Genomic DNA, 14,622 nt, shown 5'->3' with positions numbered 1-14,622 from the left:
TCACACGCCGCCGCCGCCTGCCGACCGGTCGGCCCAGAAGGTCGTTAGGCGGCGCGCGCACACCCGCCCGCCGGAAGCTGGAGGGATGCGGGCCGGAAGGGTGGCCGGAAAGAGGGCGGTCGTTTCCGGCAGGGCGGGGGCGGGGCTGACAGGTAGGTTCGGCCAGCGGGCCTCGTCGGCCCGACGCCCATGGAGCATCTAGATGTTGTTCGTGTTCGGGACGTCGCAGCAGCTCAGGGAACCCGGATTGCATAGACGACCTATGGAAGGTTCTGGAGCCAGAGAAGAGCCGCGGGCCCCGCAGTTCACGGGGGTCTGTGGGCCGAGGGACTGCCTGGCCGAATCTGAGTGTCGAGGCCAAACCCGGACTGCGGGGTGAGAGTCAGGGAAGTGAGTGCTGGTGCAGCCCTGGAGGGCTGCCTGCTTCTCCTGACCTTGGCTGCCGGTACCCTGAGACGTACTGAACTGAGAGATGGGTGCCCCACACAGCAGGCGAGAGTGGAAGTGGACCCTGGGCCCCTGGAAGAACCTGGGCGGGAAGAATGGGGAAACAACCTTGTGTGGAATTGACCGCATGCAACGTTATCACCTGAGTTTAGAAAGATGCATAAAACCACCTGTCTCCCCTAAGTGGGCGTTCGCTTATAGCCAGAACAAGTTAGAGTGTTCTGCATTTCTGCAGCGGAAAGGATTTACTTAACGAGCAGAGCTACAATAGAAGCAAATATGCAATTAATTCAAATACTTGGATGACTGGAATTTAAGCAACTGAAGACATAATGCCTAATAACCATGTATAAAAGGAAGGTATGAGTGAACTAGAATGGACTGAAAGCCATCTCTGGGTGTCCATTGCGCAAGAGGAATTTCAAACTGACAGCCTAATCTCCGCACTTCTTTGGGAGAGTGACTCCAGTTGTGATTCCTTCGGGTGTATCTTGATTGCACCACAGGTAGCCTCCCTGCTGTCTTTCAGCTGGACTGCTGTACATACTGTATCTTCAGAGCGAGGATTGCGTCTGTTTTGAAAATGTTTTAACTTCAACTGCTGGGCTAGATCCTAGTATGATGTAAGCATTCCAGTAGTCATAAATTTTTTTGAAAAGGAAACATCTAGTAGAAAGGAGTGCAGAGTTCTTTTGAGACCAGGACCAGGACCACGATGGAGACATTTCTTAAGGACTACTTCTTAAGAAGTCCTTGGTTCTTATTAGCAAAGGGAATTGAAATTTCTGCATATTCCCTGGATTTTCTGGCCATATTTATGCAGGTGTTAATAGGTAAAATGTGTGCAGTACAGTTTTTATTCCACTGAGTAGATGCACTTCTTTAGAATTGCTTGCTAATCTGTATGAACACCTAAATTGAATTTTACCTGTCTAGGCTTGTCTTAGTAAACAGAGACCTGGATGCATTTTGGTCAAGGTCTTGCACTTGTTTGAGCACACCTAGAAGGCAAATTTTAGTGACTAGTACTCAATAAATCACTGTGTTTGGTATGTATTCTGCTAAAACTTCTTTAATTTTTATAAACAAGTCAACTTGCACAACATGATTTTTAGCAAATGACCTTGGACTGTGGACTTCTAGTAAATAAAGGGTAGAGAAGACTGTCATACCATGCAAAATCCTGAAATCTCTGTTTTCTGTCATCAAGAATTTGCTTCAATTCACCGGTCCCTCCTGCCTTAGTCTGCTATGTAAATTCCTAATATTCAACCTGAGAATATGAAGTAATATTGGAAATCTTAGTTAATACATGGTGTGATTCTAAAGATGAAAGATGATTGCTGAAAATCAGAAGGTAGGTCTGTCCTTTGTATTTGCATTTTTTATTCCAATAAGGATAGTGTGAGTTTCATGCCCACCTTCTACTTTGTGGAATTCCTTTGATAGCTGTTTTCATGCAAGACCGAGTTATCTAGTTGAAATGAGCTATTAAATGAACAGTGTATTGATGATTTTTTTTTTTTTTTTTTTGCATTGAGCTAATAGCTGGTGCTTACTGTAGTTTTCTTGAAATGAATTTAAGAACCTCATTGCTCTTACTCTGTCCATCACGGTAGAAAAAAGGTAAGTAAGGCTAATGTAGTACATGTAAAAGATAAACCCATGCTTTGATTATAAATTTAAAGTTTCTTTTAAAATTAGATATATTGATTTAACTGTAGTGTAATATATGTTCATTTTTTGCACTTCTTTTTAATTTACATTTCTATAGGTAGCATGTTTTGTAGTTTATTATATCTATGAGGTAAAATACTTAAAATATACAAGAGAATACTTTAAAAAATATGTTGCCTATTCATTAACTGCTTTATTTATACCCTTTACTGAATATCATTTACCCATAAAGTATCAACTTATGAAGAAATTGAAAAATAAATGAGCACAGTTTTCCTAAGCAGTGCTGAAGAAACTATCATGGAGGTTTTACTAATAAGTCTATTTTAATTGTTTTTCCTAAGAATTACATTATAATGTATATAGTGATACAGTGTGTTACCTAGGAATTAAATTATGCTGTATGTAGTGATAGAGTGTTAGAGTTCTAACTGTTGCCAGGCAACCTGGACTCTGCTTTTTGTTTTTTCTGTGCTGGTTCCTCACTTCCTTTAGTGGAGAAAAAATATTTGCCTTTAAAAAAAAAATTATACTCTTTTGGCATTGAGAAAGCAAAATCAATAACTCTTGTTAGTTTAACCAGTCCTCAGTGATTAGAAATATAACAGTTTCTTAGTTAAAGAGAAAGGAGCCATCAGAAACAATTAATATACTGTCATCCACAATTTTAAAGTGAGAGGCCATGGATACATATTCACAGCTCATACCTGGAAAGATAAGTATCTCTGAAGGATCCTTCCTTTCAAGAACAAAGGCTGTTGAGAACATAGATTACCCCCACTACTGTGCTCTCTTAAGAAAGCTGAACATGCCTTTTGTGAAAGGAGTTGAGGACAGACATGACTATGGCAGAATGGAGAAGAAATGCAACCCTACTTTTCTTAAATTTCACCCTTATCCCCCTTCAGTCTTGCCAGACTATCATTTACATTATCCATATCCACCGCCGTATGGGCCGGATTATCCATTATTTCCACTTCGGGATGATGTACCCTTACATGATGCCTGTTCAGGGTTTTTGAGTCCTGGTGGCGATGCTGAGCTAAAGCCTGGTGTTGGCAGGACCATACCGAGCCTAGTAGATTTCAGTGATGTGAAACCTCAACATCGAGTTCCCAGGCCAGACACAGGATTTCAGACGACATTAAAAAGGAAAACCATTTTATTAGAAGAACTGAAACAGGACAGAAAATGGAATTCTAGGGCAGTACCAGACATTTCCATCAGAGCAAGACTTGGAGGTAAATGAAGTGATATGGGCTTTGTAATGTTTAAAACTTTCAGATGACAGAAAAGCATGTATCTAAGATTGATTCAGTACTTAATAGTTCATTTGACATAAAACTGTAAAGAACCAAATAAGGAACTCTTATTTTTAAATTACAGACTGTAAGGAAAATGTAGTAAGAATGATAAGCTTTTTATAAACCTGTTTGTAAAAAAAAAATGGTTTTCAAAAAGTGCATTTGTTGGTGTAAGTGACAATTATCTGGTGTATGTCAGATAACTTATTCTAAACATACAAATAACCTAATTTTGCCACAAAGGAATGTATTTAACTCTGATAATTGCATATCATGCCACCTTATCTGTCTCCCTTGAAAAAAATTAATTTGTTGATGATTATCAAAAAGTTTACACAGGCTGAAATGCAGTGAGAAAGTAGTTGAAAGTAAACTTGAGGGTCTGGTAAGAACCAGAGCTGAAGAGAGGCAACCCCTGCATAAATTACTCCACCACAGCCCTGGGGGCAGAATTGATGACCAGTTACTGACATCTGGACCTTATGGATTCTCTGTAAGACGCCCAGAGAGTGTCACAAGCCTGGTCCAGAAGTGCTGAGAAACACTCTCAGAGAAAAACCATAGGCAGTGTTCTGTATGGAATATGTCTGGCAGGCAGGGAGTGAAAAGAGATTAACACGTTTGAGTGTATGGGAAAGGAAAAGGCCAGGTGCTGTAGCAAGAGACGCTGAGCCTGCTCTAGCCCTAGTGGGGTGCCCCCACTTCACTGCTCCTCTGGAGCACCCAACCACAGACCAGAGGCCTAGGGAGGCTGTGTGGAGAAACTGTGACATCACCATTTTTCGGAGCAGTGGGAACTCAACAATTTCTGCCATTCCTTCATGAAGAGAAGCCATAAGCACTTGGGACTGGGAAGGGAATAAGGGTAAAGGCAAAAGGTAGTAGCAGTGCAAAGCCCCATAAGGAAGTGGTCCTAAGCTACCCCCTCTGGATGCCAACTTTTGAATGAGATAAGAGCAATTTAGTGAGAGAGAAGTACAGGGTAATAGTTAGGCTTTTAATGTGCACTACAGGTGTGGCCTCAGCAGGTGGGCTTAGGGAAATTCCTTAGTTAGGAATTTTCATGGAAACAATGCATATGAGGTTTAGTGTCTTTTTAAAGAAAGAATTATTTTTGTTGTTGTTCAGTCACTTGGTCATGTTTGACTCTACAGCCCCATGGACTGAAGCCCACCAGGTCCCTCTGTCCATAGCATTTCCCAGGCAAGAATACTAGCATGAGTTGCCATTTCCTTCTCCAGCAGATATTCCCGACCCAGAGATCAAACCCACAGTTCTTTACCACTGAACCACCAGGGAGGTCAATTATTTTTTTATAATTCATCGGAAATACCATCTAGGGTGATAAGATATTACAAGAAGCAAATGAACTTCACATTGAAGGAACCACTGATGAGTTCATGTCAATCTCACAGCCATAGTACATATTCACTGATTCTGCACTAGTGACACAATTCTCTGTCAAGAAAGGAGCTTGAGTTCAGTCTGTTGCTAATGTTTCAGTGTATAATAAAAATAGTCATTGTCAAGGACACTTCTTTAAAGGAATCAAAATTATTTTTCATTGTCCTATTTTAGACAAGTATGTCACTTTGCTTGTAAGCAGAAAATTGCAGCCTAGTGTAATTTTTAAGAGCATTATTGATTTTGGGGGAAGTGAATTTTTCTAAGAGTAAACTGTCAGAACATTCCAGCACATTAGAGGCTGAAGAAATACTTTGTTAAGGCTAACATATGACTAAAGTAGGGTTAACAGACATACACTGAGAACCAAGTGTAGAGTTCATCTAGCCTCTGTATGTCACTGCTTAGATCAGCACAACAGAATTCAAAAGATAGGCTCTAGAGTCAGACTCTCTGCACTCAAATCCTGGCAGAAAGCTTACTTGCACTATGACCCAGGAGCCATTGCACATCTCTGTGCCTGTGTATCCTTATTTGTACAATTGATATACTAGTTATACTTTATAAAATAGTAGCAAGGGCTATTTAATGTTATTGATGTAAAAATATCTGACAGAAAGGAAATAAACAGTAACATTTGTTAGATGTTAGAAAGTTAAGCAAAGTTCAGAATTTTCAGTTCCTTTGTGTGTAAGTTTTCTTATAAAATTGTAAGAATTGAATTCACTAAGATAGGCAAAGGACTTAGCAAACTTTGTGGACCCTGGTAAAACATTTAATTAATAGTAGCTGCTACCAGCTTTTAACAGTTCAAAGAGCAGTCAAAGTTTAGGAGTTGCATTTGATATAATTTGTCCTGTGCTTTCAGTGATGTTGTGGATTCTGGAAATAGTCATTAGTTATAGTGACTATTGACCAGCTTCCCTGGTGGCTCAGAGGTTAAAGCGTCTGCCTACAATGCGGGAGATCTGGGTTCGATCCTTGGGTCAGGAAGATCCCCTGGAGAAGAAAATGGCAACCCACTCCAGTATTCTTGCCTGGAGAATCCCATAGACGGAGGAGCCTGGTGGGCTACAGTCCACAGGGTTGCAAAGAGTCAGACACGACTGAGCGACTTCACTTTCACTTTCATAAATAATAAGCACTTTCATATTTTAAGATCTCATATGCATAATTTCTCATACATTATGATAAAGAAGGACATCTTATCAGAATTAATTATATTACATTCCAGTGGGCTTTCTTATATATCAAAACAAGATCCTGAAAGGTTATATTGCTGATGTTTTATCCTATTTTAACCATATCTAGACTAGATCTGATAGACAGAGAGCCTGATGAACTATGGATGGAGATTCGTGACATTGTACAGGAGACAGGGATCAAGACCATCCCCATGGAAAAGAAATGCAAAAAGGCAAAATGGTTGTCTGAGGAGGCCTTACAAATAGCTGTGAAAAGAAGAGAAGCAAAAAGCAAAGGAGAATAGGAAAGATATTCCCATTTGAATGCAGAGTTCCAAAGAATAGCCAGGAGAGATAAGAAAGCCTTCCTCAGCAATCAATGCAAAGAAATAGAGGAAAACAACAGAATAGGAAAGACTAGAGATCTCTTCAAGAAAATTAGAGATACCAAGGGAACATTTCACGCAAAAATGAGTTCGATAAAGGACAGAAATGGTATGGACCTAACAGCAGCAGAAGATATTAAGAAGAGGTGGCAAGAATACACAGAAGAACTGTACAAAAAAGATCTTCATGACCCAGATAATCATGATGGTGTGATCACTCACCTAGAGCCAGACATCCTGGAATGTGAAGTCAAGTGGGCCTTAGAAAGCATCACTACGAACAAAGCTAGTTGATGTGATGGAATTCCAGTTGAGCTGTTTCACATCCTGAAAGATGATGCTGAGAAAGTGCTGCACTCAATATGCCAGCAAATTTGGACAACTTAGCAGTGGCCACAGGACTGAAAAAGGTAAGTTTTCATTCTAATCCCTAAGAAAGGCAATCCCAAAGAATGCTCAAACTACCACATGATTGCACTCACCTCACATGCTAGTAAAGAAATGCTCAAAATTCTCCAAGCCACGCTTCAGCAATACGTGAACCATGAACTTCCAGATGTTCAAGCTGGTTTTAGAAAAGGCAGAGGAACCAGAGATCAAATTGCCAATATCCACTGGATCATCAAAAAAGCAAGAGAGTTCCAGAAAAACATCTATTTCTGCTTTATTGACTATGCCAAAGCCTTTCACTGTGTGGCTCACAATAAACTGTGGAAAATTCTGAAAGAGAAGGGCATACCAGACCACCTGACCTGCCTCTTGAGAAACCTGTATGCAGGTCAGGAATCAACAGTTAGAACTGGACATGGAACAACAGACTGGTTCCAAATAGGAAAAGGAGTATGTCAAGGCTGTATATTGTCACCCTGCTTATTTAACTTATATGCAGAGTACATCATGAGAAACGCTGGGCTGGAAGAAGCACGTGCTAGAATCAAGATTGCTGGGAGAAATATCAATAACCTCAGATATGCAGATGACACCAACCTTATGGCAGAAAGTGAAGAGGAACTAAAAAGCCTCTTGATGAAAGTGAAAGAGGAGCGTGAAAAAGTTGGCTTAAAGCTTAACCTTCAGAAAACTAAGATCACGGCATCTGGACCTGTCACCTCATGGGAAATAGATGGGGAAACAGGGGAGACAGTGTCAGACTTTATTTTTTTGGGCTCCAAAATCACTGCAGATGGTGATTGCAGCCATAAAATTAAAAGACGCTTACTCCTTGGAAGGAAAGTTATGACCAACCTAGACAGCATATTAAAAAGCAGAGACACTACTTTGCCAACAAAGGTCCGTCTGGTCAAGCTATGGTTTTTCCAGTGGTCATGTTTGGATGTGAGAGTTGGAATATAAATAAAGCTGAGCGCTGAAGAATTGATGCTTTTGAACTGTGGTGTTGGAGAAGACTCTTGAGAGTCCCTTGGACTGCAAGGAGATCCAACCAGTCCATCCTAAAGGAGATCAGTTCTGGGTGTTCATTGGAAGGACTGATGCTGAAGCTGAAACTCCAATAGTTTGGCCACCTGATGTGAAGAGCTGACTCATTGGAAAAGACCCTGATGCTGGGAGGGGTTGGGGGCAAGAGGAGAAGGGGACGACAGAGGATGAGATGGCTGGATAGCATCACTGACTCGATGGACATGAGTTTGAGTAAACTCCAGGAGTTGCTGATGGATAGGGAAACTTGGCGTGCTTCAGTCCATGGGGTCACAGAGAGTCGGACACAACTGAGTGACTGAACTGCACTGAACTGAACTGAGACATTTAACTTTGTTCAGTTGTTTTTTTGTACCTGGTTCCATCCTCTCATGGGAGCCACAACTTCATGCCTTTATCCAAACCTAATTACTTCCCAAAGGCCCCACCTCCAAATATCATCATATTGTTAGTAAGAGCTGCACCATGAATTTGGGGGTACAGAAGACTTCCCTCAATAATAAACACCTTAGCCATTTTTAAGTGTGTAGTTCATCTGTATTAAGCACATAATTGTACAGTGGCCACAACTGTTGATCTTCATAACTTTTCATCTTGAGAACTGAAATCTATGTCCGTTGAACACAACTCCCTTACTGTCCCCATTCTCACCTGCTAGCAATCAGTTTACTTTCTGTCTCTATGAATTTGACTACTTTACGTAACTCATATGAGAAAATTATACGGTACAGATCTGTTTATATTTTCTGTTTCCTTATGAGTCAGTCTTGGTAGGTTATGTGTTTTTAGGAAATTTGTCCATTTCATGCAGATTTTAAAGTTACATGGCATACAACTGTTGATAGTACTTTCTTATAATCCTTTTTATTTCTATAAAATTATTGGTTCAAAATCTCAGGAGTTCCTCGGGTGAAATACAGAACTGGACTCTGTACTCAGAGGGCAAAGAGGAAGAGGCAAATACCCCAGATGGGTGGGTGGTAGGTTTAATGAGCAGAGAAATTGTTTATGGTGCTTGTCATAGTTGCCTCAAGATGAGTAGATCTCCACACCTGCCTGCCAGATTCTTAAAGCCTATGTAGAAGACTTGACAGGGCTCAATCATGTATGCTGTGGTCTCAACAACCATACTCTAGTCTCTATGTTGTATCCTTGAGACAGCTCCAACTGTGGGAACAGTGGGCCGAGCACACATTCTATGAATAGGGGAGGGGATGAGGAGTCTTGGATTGCCTGTGTTCAGCTCATGGGCCAGTGGGTGGTCACAGCTTCTCAATGACCTCCTCTGACAAACATCAGCTGTCATGTCCCCTCTTTCATTTGTAATTTTAGTTATCTAAGTCTTCTTTCTTTTTCTCTGAGTCAGCCCAGCTAAATGTTTATCAATTTTGTTGATTTTTTTTCAAGAACCAACTCTTGCTTTCATTGATTTTCCCCATTATTTTTCTATTATTCTATCTCTGACTTAATCTTTATCATTTTGTTTTCTTCTGGCTTTGGATTTAGTTTCTTCTTTTTCTAGTTTTTTTAAAGTATAAGTTGAGGTAGTTGATTTGAGATCTATTTCTTTTTTAATATAAGCATTTATATATCTATAAGTTTTCCTCTTAGCATTGCTTTTGTTGAATCCCATAACTTCCATTGTATTCTTGTTTTCATGTCTCAAGATAATTTTTAATTTTCCATGTTATTTCTTCTTTGACCCATTGGTTTTTTAGGGGTGTGGTGTTTAATTTTCATATATCAATTTTTGATTTTATTTCATTTTATTGTTTTCTGGTTGTGATCAGAAAATATAGTTTGCATGCTCTCAGTCCTTTTAAATTTACCAGGACTTGCTTTGTCACCTACAGTATAGACTAGAGAATGTTCCACATGCACCTGAGCAAAATATGTATTCTGCCTGGGTGTTCTGTTGCTTAGAGTGTTCTGTATATGTCTGTTGGATCAAATTATTGTTCAAGTCCTCTGTTTCCTTACTGATCTTTGTTTGGCTGTTCTATTCATATTGAAAGTAGAGTACTAAAGTCTTCAACTATTATTGTACAGCTGTTTCTCCCTTCAAGTCTGTCAACATTTGCATCATATATTTTGAAGGTCAAATGTTCGGTTTATAGAAATAAAATAGAGAATAGAAAAATAGCAAAAAAAAAAAAAAAACCAACAAACACTAAACCTAAATTTGGTTCTTTGAAAGTATCAACATAATTCACCTACCTTTTGCTATATTGAGAGAGAAAATTTAGGGAAAATTTTACAAAAGATATTATGTGTGTGTGTGTGTGTATATATATATATATATATATATATTTTTTTTTTTTTAGAGACCTAGTGTAACCATTAGAGGAGAGATAACACATGAATTAAAAAAATACATAGAATAGCCCTCGAATCTTTCTTGTAATGTTTTGGTTTCCTTAAAGGCAGCATATTATGGAAATACTTTATAATAAAAATAACAAAGCCTATAGGAGAATAGTGTTCATGATAAGACTCTTCCAGACTCATGTAATTTTGGGTTACATACAAAACCCATTCAATGTAAGAAAAAAAATCACAATTTTGAACATGTTAAATATCTAATAAATGAGATACTGTAGTGCTTTCCTTGAAAAAGACTTAGATATGTATTTGATAGCATGAAAGTGGTGAAGTGAGACTGTGGGTTATGAAGGAGAGGTGTGTAATCAGTTCAGTTCAGTCGCTCAGTCTTGTCCAACTCTTTGCGACCCCATGAATCGCAGCACGCCAGGCCTCCCTGTCCATCACCAACTCCCGGAGTTTACTCAAGCACATGTCCATTGAGTCAGTGATGCCATCCAGCCATCTCATCCTCTGTCGTCCCCTTCTCCTCCTGCCCCCAGTCCCTCCCAGCATCAGGGTCTTTTCCAATGAGTCAACTCTTCGCATGAGGTGGCCAAAGTACTGGAGTTTCAGCTTCAGCATCAGTCCTTCCAATGAACACCCAGGACTGATCTCATTAGGATGGATTGGTAGCTATTCCCAGAAGTGCTTTTGGCAGTTCACCCCCTTCTGATGTGTGCTTGCTACCTCTCTTACCATAAATTGAGGTCTCTTTCCTTCTCACCTTTACTCTGGACTTGGACACATGAATGGCTTTCACCAATAAGATAATAGCAAGTGTGATGCAAGGGGAAGCTTGGTAAGTACTTGCACGTTGAGATTGGTCCTTTTGGGATTCCTCCCCTGAAGTTTCAGTCACTATTTTGTGAGAGACCCAATCTAGATCCATAGGAAAAAAATAACAGGCCCTGGTCTTCAGGCCTAGCCTACCTCATAGCTAATAGTCAACACCAACCTGCCAGCCTTGTGAGTGAGGTCGTGTTGGACCTTTGCAGCTATCGGAGCTATGCCATATCACACAGAGCTTCAGAATCCCAGGAGATGATGAATGGTGGTTTACACGGCCAAGTTTGGAGGTGTTGGCTGTGCAGCAGTAGACCCTGAAACAGTAAAGCAAAGGGCATCATCATACTTAGATGCAAGTGTGATGCCCCTGAGGTACTAATATAATGTAGCCGTAATTCATGGCCCTGTTTACTTCTGCTCTGGCCTAAAATCAGAATTGTAGTTTTCTTGTTTTTCTATTTTATTTTGTTGCTTCTAAGTGTCTGGTAAAAATGGCTTCAAATCAGAGGACACCAAAAAGTGCCACATGTCTGCCGTCGGCATGAGAATCTTCTGGCAGATTTTCTTTGGCCAGCTGAGTCACAGAATTCTCGTTCTCAAAACTGAGATGATTCTGGAAATCAGCACTGCCTCTTGGGCTCTCGCCTCTGCCTCTGTATTAATTTTTCTTGCTCCTGTAACAGACTGCCACAGACTTAGCAGCTTTAAATGAAACACATTTATTACTCACAAGTTTGTGGGTCGGACACCGGGCAAGATTAACTCTGTTCTTTGTTTGAGATCCAACGATGCCACAATCAAGGTGTACTCTGTTTATATCTTGAGAGTCTGGGGGAAAATCTGCTGTGGGGTTTATTCCAATTGTGCAGAATTCAGTCCCTGACATCTGAGACACCCGTTTCCTTGCTGTTTGATGTCCAGGGGACACACTGTGCTCCCGGAGCCCTCTCACACGGCCGGCTTCATCTTCACAGGCAGCAGTGCTGTTAAAGGCCTTCTCACATGCTACTCTGTCTGACTTCCCTTCAGGATCCACAGAGGGTCCCCATTCTCCAGCCCTCCCTTGCTGCTTCTCTTTTCAGATTCTGTCCTGAGTTCCTTGGTTAAATACTGACTGAATCATCATCATCATTATGAAAATGATGTTACTTCTATCAGTACTAATAATGTTACAGCTCCTAATTGATAATTAATAAAGTGGTGGACTCCATGCTAATTTGCCAGTTCCTTTAAATATAGTTGTGGTTTTTACAACTGACAGTTTCTACAACTGTGACAGCAGTCATTAAAGGTGAGGAAAATAAGACTCAGAGGGGGTCAGATAATTCATGAGATCACACTGGCATCTTAGCCAGGAAGCATATAAGTTATTAAGCCCTAAGAATTGCAGCCCTCTCTTACAGAGCTCCACCAGATTGGTATCCATGGTAACCATGGTACTCCTGTGTTATCCCAAACCCGTCTGACTCTTCTCATCTATGTTTAAACATCTATGTACGGTCCACCTAGCCCCAAATTTTAACATTTTAGTGCATCATCTGCTAAGTTAGATTAATTTATGGGGCAAAGGTAAACAGTTGAAAAGTTGAAAGTGAAAGCTGCTCAGTCGTTTCTGGCTCTCTGTGACCCATGGACTCTACAGTCCTTGGAATTCTCCAGGTCAGAATACTAAAGTGGGTAATCCTCTTCTCCAGGGGATCTTCCCAAACCAGGGATTGAACCCAGGTCTCCTGCATTGCAGGTGGATTCTTTACCGGCTGAACCACCAGGGAAGCCCAAGAATACTGGAATGGGTAGCCTATCCCTTCTGCAGTGGATCTCCCTGACCCAGGAATTGAACCAGGGTCTCCTGCATTGCAGGCAGATTGTTTACCAGCTGAACTCCCAGGAAAGCCCCAAGCTAAAAAGTAGAGGACCAAATTAGAAGCCCCTGTGCAGTAGGAAAAGGATCTCCATGGTACAACCATTATCTACACCTACAGTAGTCTCTTGTCCAAACCAGAGTAATTTGCAAAGTTATCAGTCTTTCTGATTAAGGACTTTGTAATGTCCATCTCTCTGAAGTCCAAGACTTTCATGTCCTGACTTTGGCTGACCTCTTTTGTTTATCTTCTACCATTCGCTGGCTGCCATTTCAAGATGTTAGCTATACCCAACCTTCAGTAATTTATCATGAGTTTTGATATTGCTCAGCAGGTCTCACCTGCCATCACACATACTGTTCCTCTGTCTGGAATGACTCTACTTCTGCCACTTGTTATCCGAGTTGTAATCAGTTGTCAGATGAAGTCAGATCGTTTTGTCGAAAAGATGTTCCTAACTTCCTACAATCTGGCTGGATTAGATGTCTGTCCTCTGCACTCCCTCAGCACTCAGAGCTCAACTGTTACTAGAGTTAACACATTATACTGCATTACCTACTTAATGTCTGTTTCTCCATTCGTTCATGAGCACCTAAAAACCAGGAAACCTGTTTTCCATCTTTAAATATTCATCCTCTTTCATTCGTGGGGCAGTAAATATTTGTTGAAGGCAGCTTTTATATTTGCTAGTCTCTTATAATTAGGTTTAATTATCTATATAGTAAACTCCTTTGTGTCACCACCATCTCCAACATGTCTACATCCACATATACAGATTAATAGTACACAAGAGACCTCTAACAATAATAAGTAATAAGTATCAGATAATTGTACACTATTATAATTATTCTAATATACAAATTTCAGAGCTGTTCTCAATGAGAAAAGTTTTTAGATAACCCATTGAAAAATAAACACCACTAAGGTCAGCTTTCTAGTAGAAAACAGTTCTGGTGGAAAAATAAATTTCTATTGCATTTTGTATGTATGTATTTCATATGTATGTACCCAGACCACATACATTTTTGTTTTCAGGTTGGACGAGCCCACTGAAAGTTACTCCTTCCCAACCGCATCATGGAGAACACTCAATAAATTACCCATATACATTTGATGAGGAAGCAACATCTACAGTAAGAATTTCTTACTAGATGGGTTATGCAATATTTGTAATCAATTTATTTCATTTTGTATTTGATATTTTATGTCCTGTAAACAAATAGCTGTCATACTGAGTCAAGTAAGAGAGAAAGAAAAATATTGTTGATGGCACTTAAAATGATATAAATGAACTTATTTACAAAGCAGAAACAAACTCACAGACTTAAAGAACTAGGGTAAGGGTGGGGAGAGGGATAGTTAGTTTGGGATTGACATGTGCACGCTGTTACATTTAAAATGGATAACCAACAAGGACCTATTGTATAACACAGGGAACTCTGCTCAGTATTTTGTAATAACCTAAATGGGAAGAGAATTTGAAGAAGAATGGTATATGTATAATGGAATCACGTTGCTATATACCTGGAAATATCACAGCATTGTTAGTCAACTAGCATGTAAGTTTTTTTTTAATAGCTACCATTTATAAAGTACCTTTCCTTACATGTCAGGCCCTGTGCAGGAGTTCACAGTCATTGCGTAGTCTCATTGTGCATCCCTACAACAGCACTGTGGGATAGGAGTGAGTAGTGGATAATGCTATGATGGTATATTCAACCCAGGCCCCCGCTACTGGCAAGCAAACCCTCCCCAGTAGCAGCGAGCAGTG

The 14,622-nt window shown here is 40.2% G+C and overlaps 1 protein-coding gene across 1 annotated transcript in view; it reads left to right on the top strand.

Moving 5' to 3' along the window:
- The first annotated feature begins 2,227 nt into the window (after window positions 1-2,227).
- The window catches only part of SPMIP7 (sperm microtubule inner protein 7), a 64,531-nt gene continuing 52,136 nt past the window's right edge, over window positions 2,228-14,622 (top strand). Inside the window, exons 1-2 of the mRNA XM_061164841.1 lie at window positions 2,228-3,365; window positions 13,887-13,984. Coding sequence (XP_061020824.1) covers window positions 2,807-3,365; window positions 13,887-13,984 — 657 coding nt within the window. The 5' untranslated portion in view covers window positions 2,228-2,806. The remainder of the gene's footprint in view (window positions 3,366-13,886; window positions 13,985-14,622) is intronic.

Source organism: Dama dama, chromosome 18 (genome assembly GCF_033118175.1).
Source record: "Dama dama isolate Ldn47 chromosome 18, ASM3311817v1, whole genome shotgun sequence".
NCBI classification, from domain to species: Eukaryota; Metazoa; Chordata; class Mammalia; order Artiodactyla; family Cervidae; genus Dama; species Dama dama.
The sequence above is the reverse complement of the archived record's forward strand: the minus strand, read 5'-3'. Positions and strand labels throughout refer to the sequence as shown.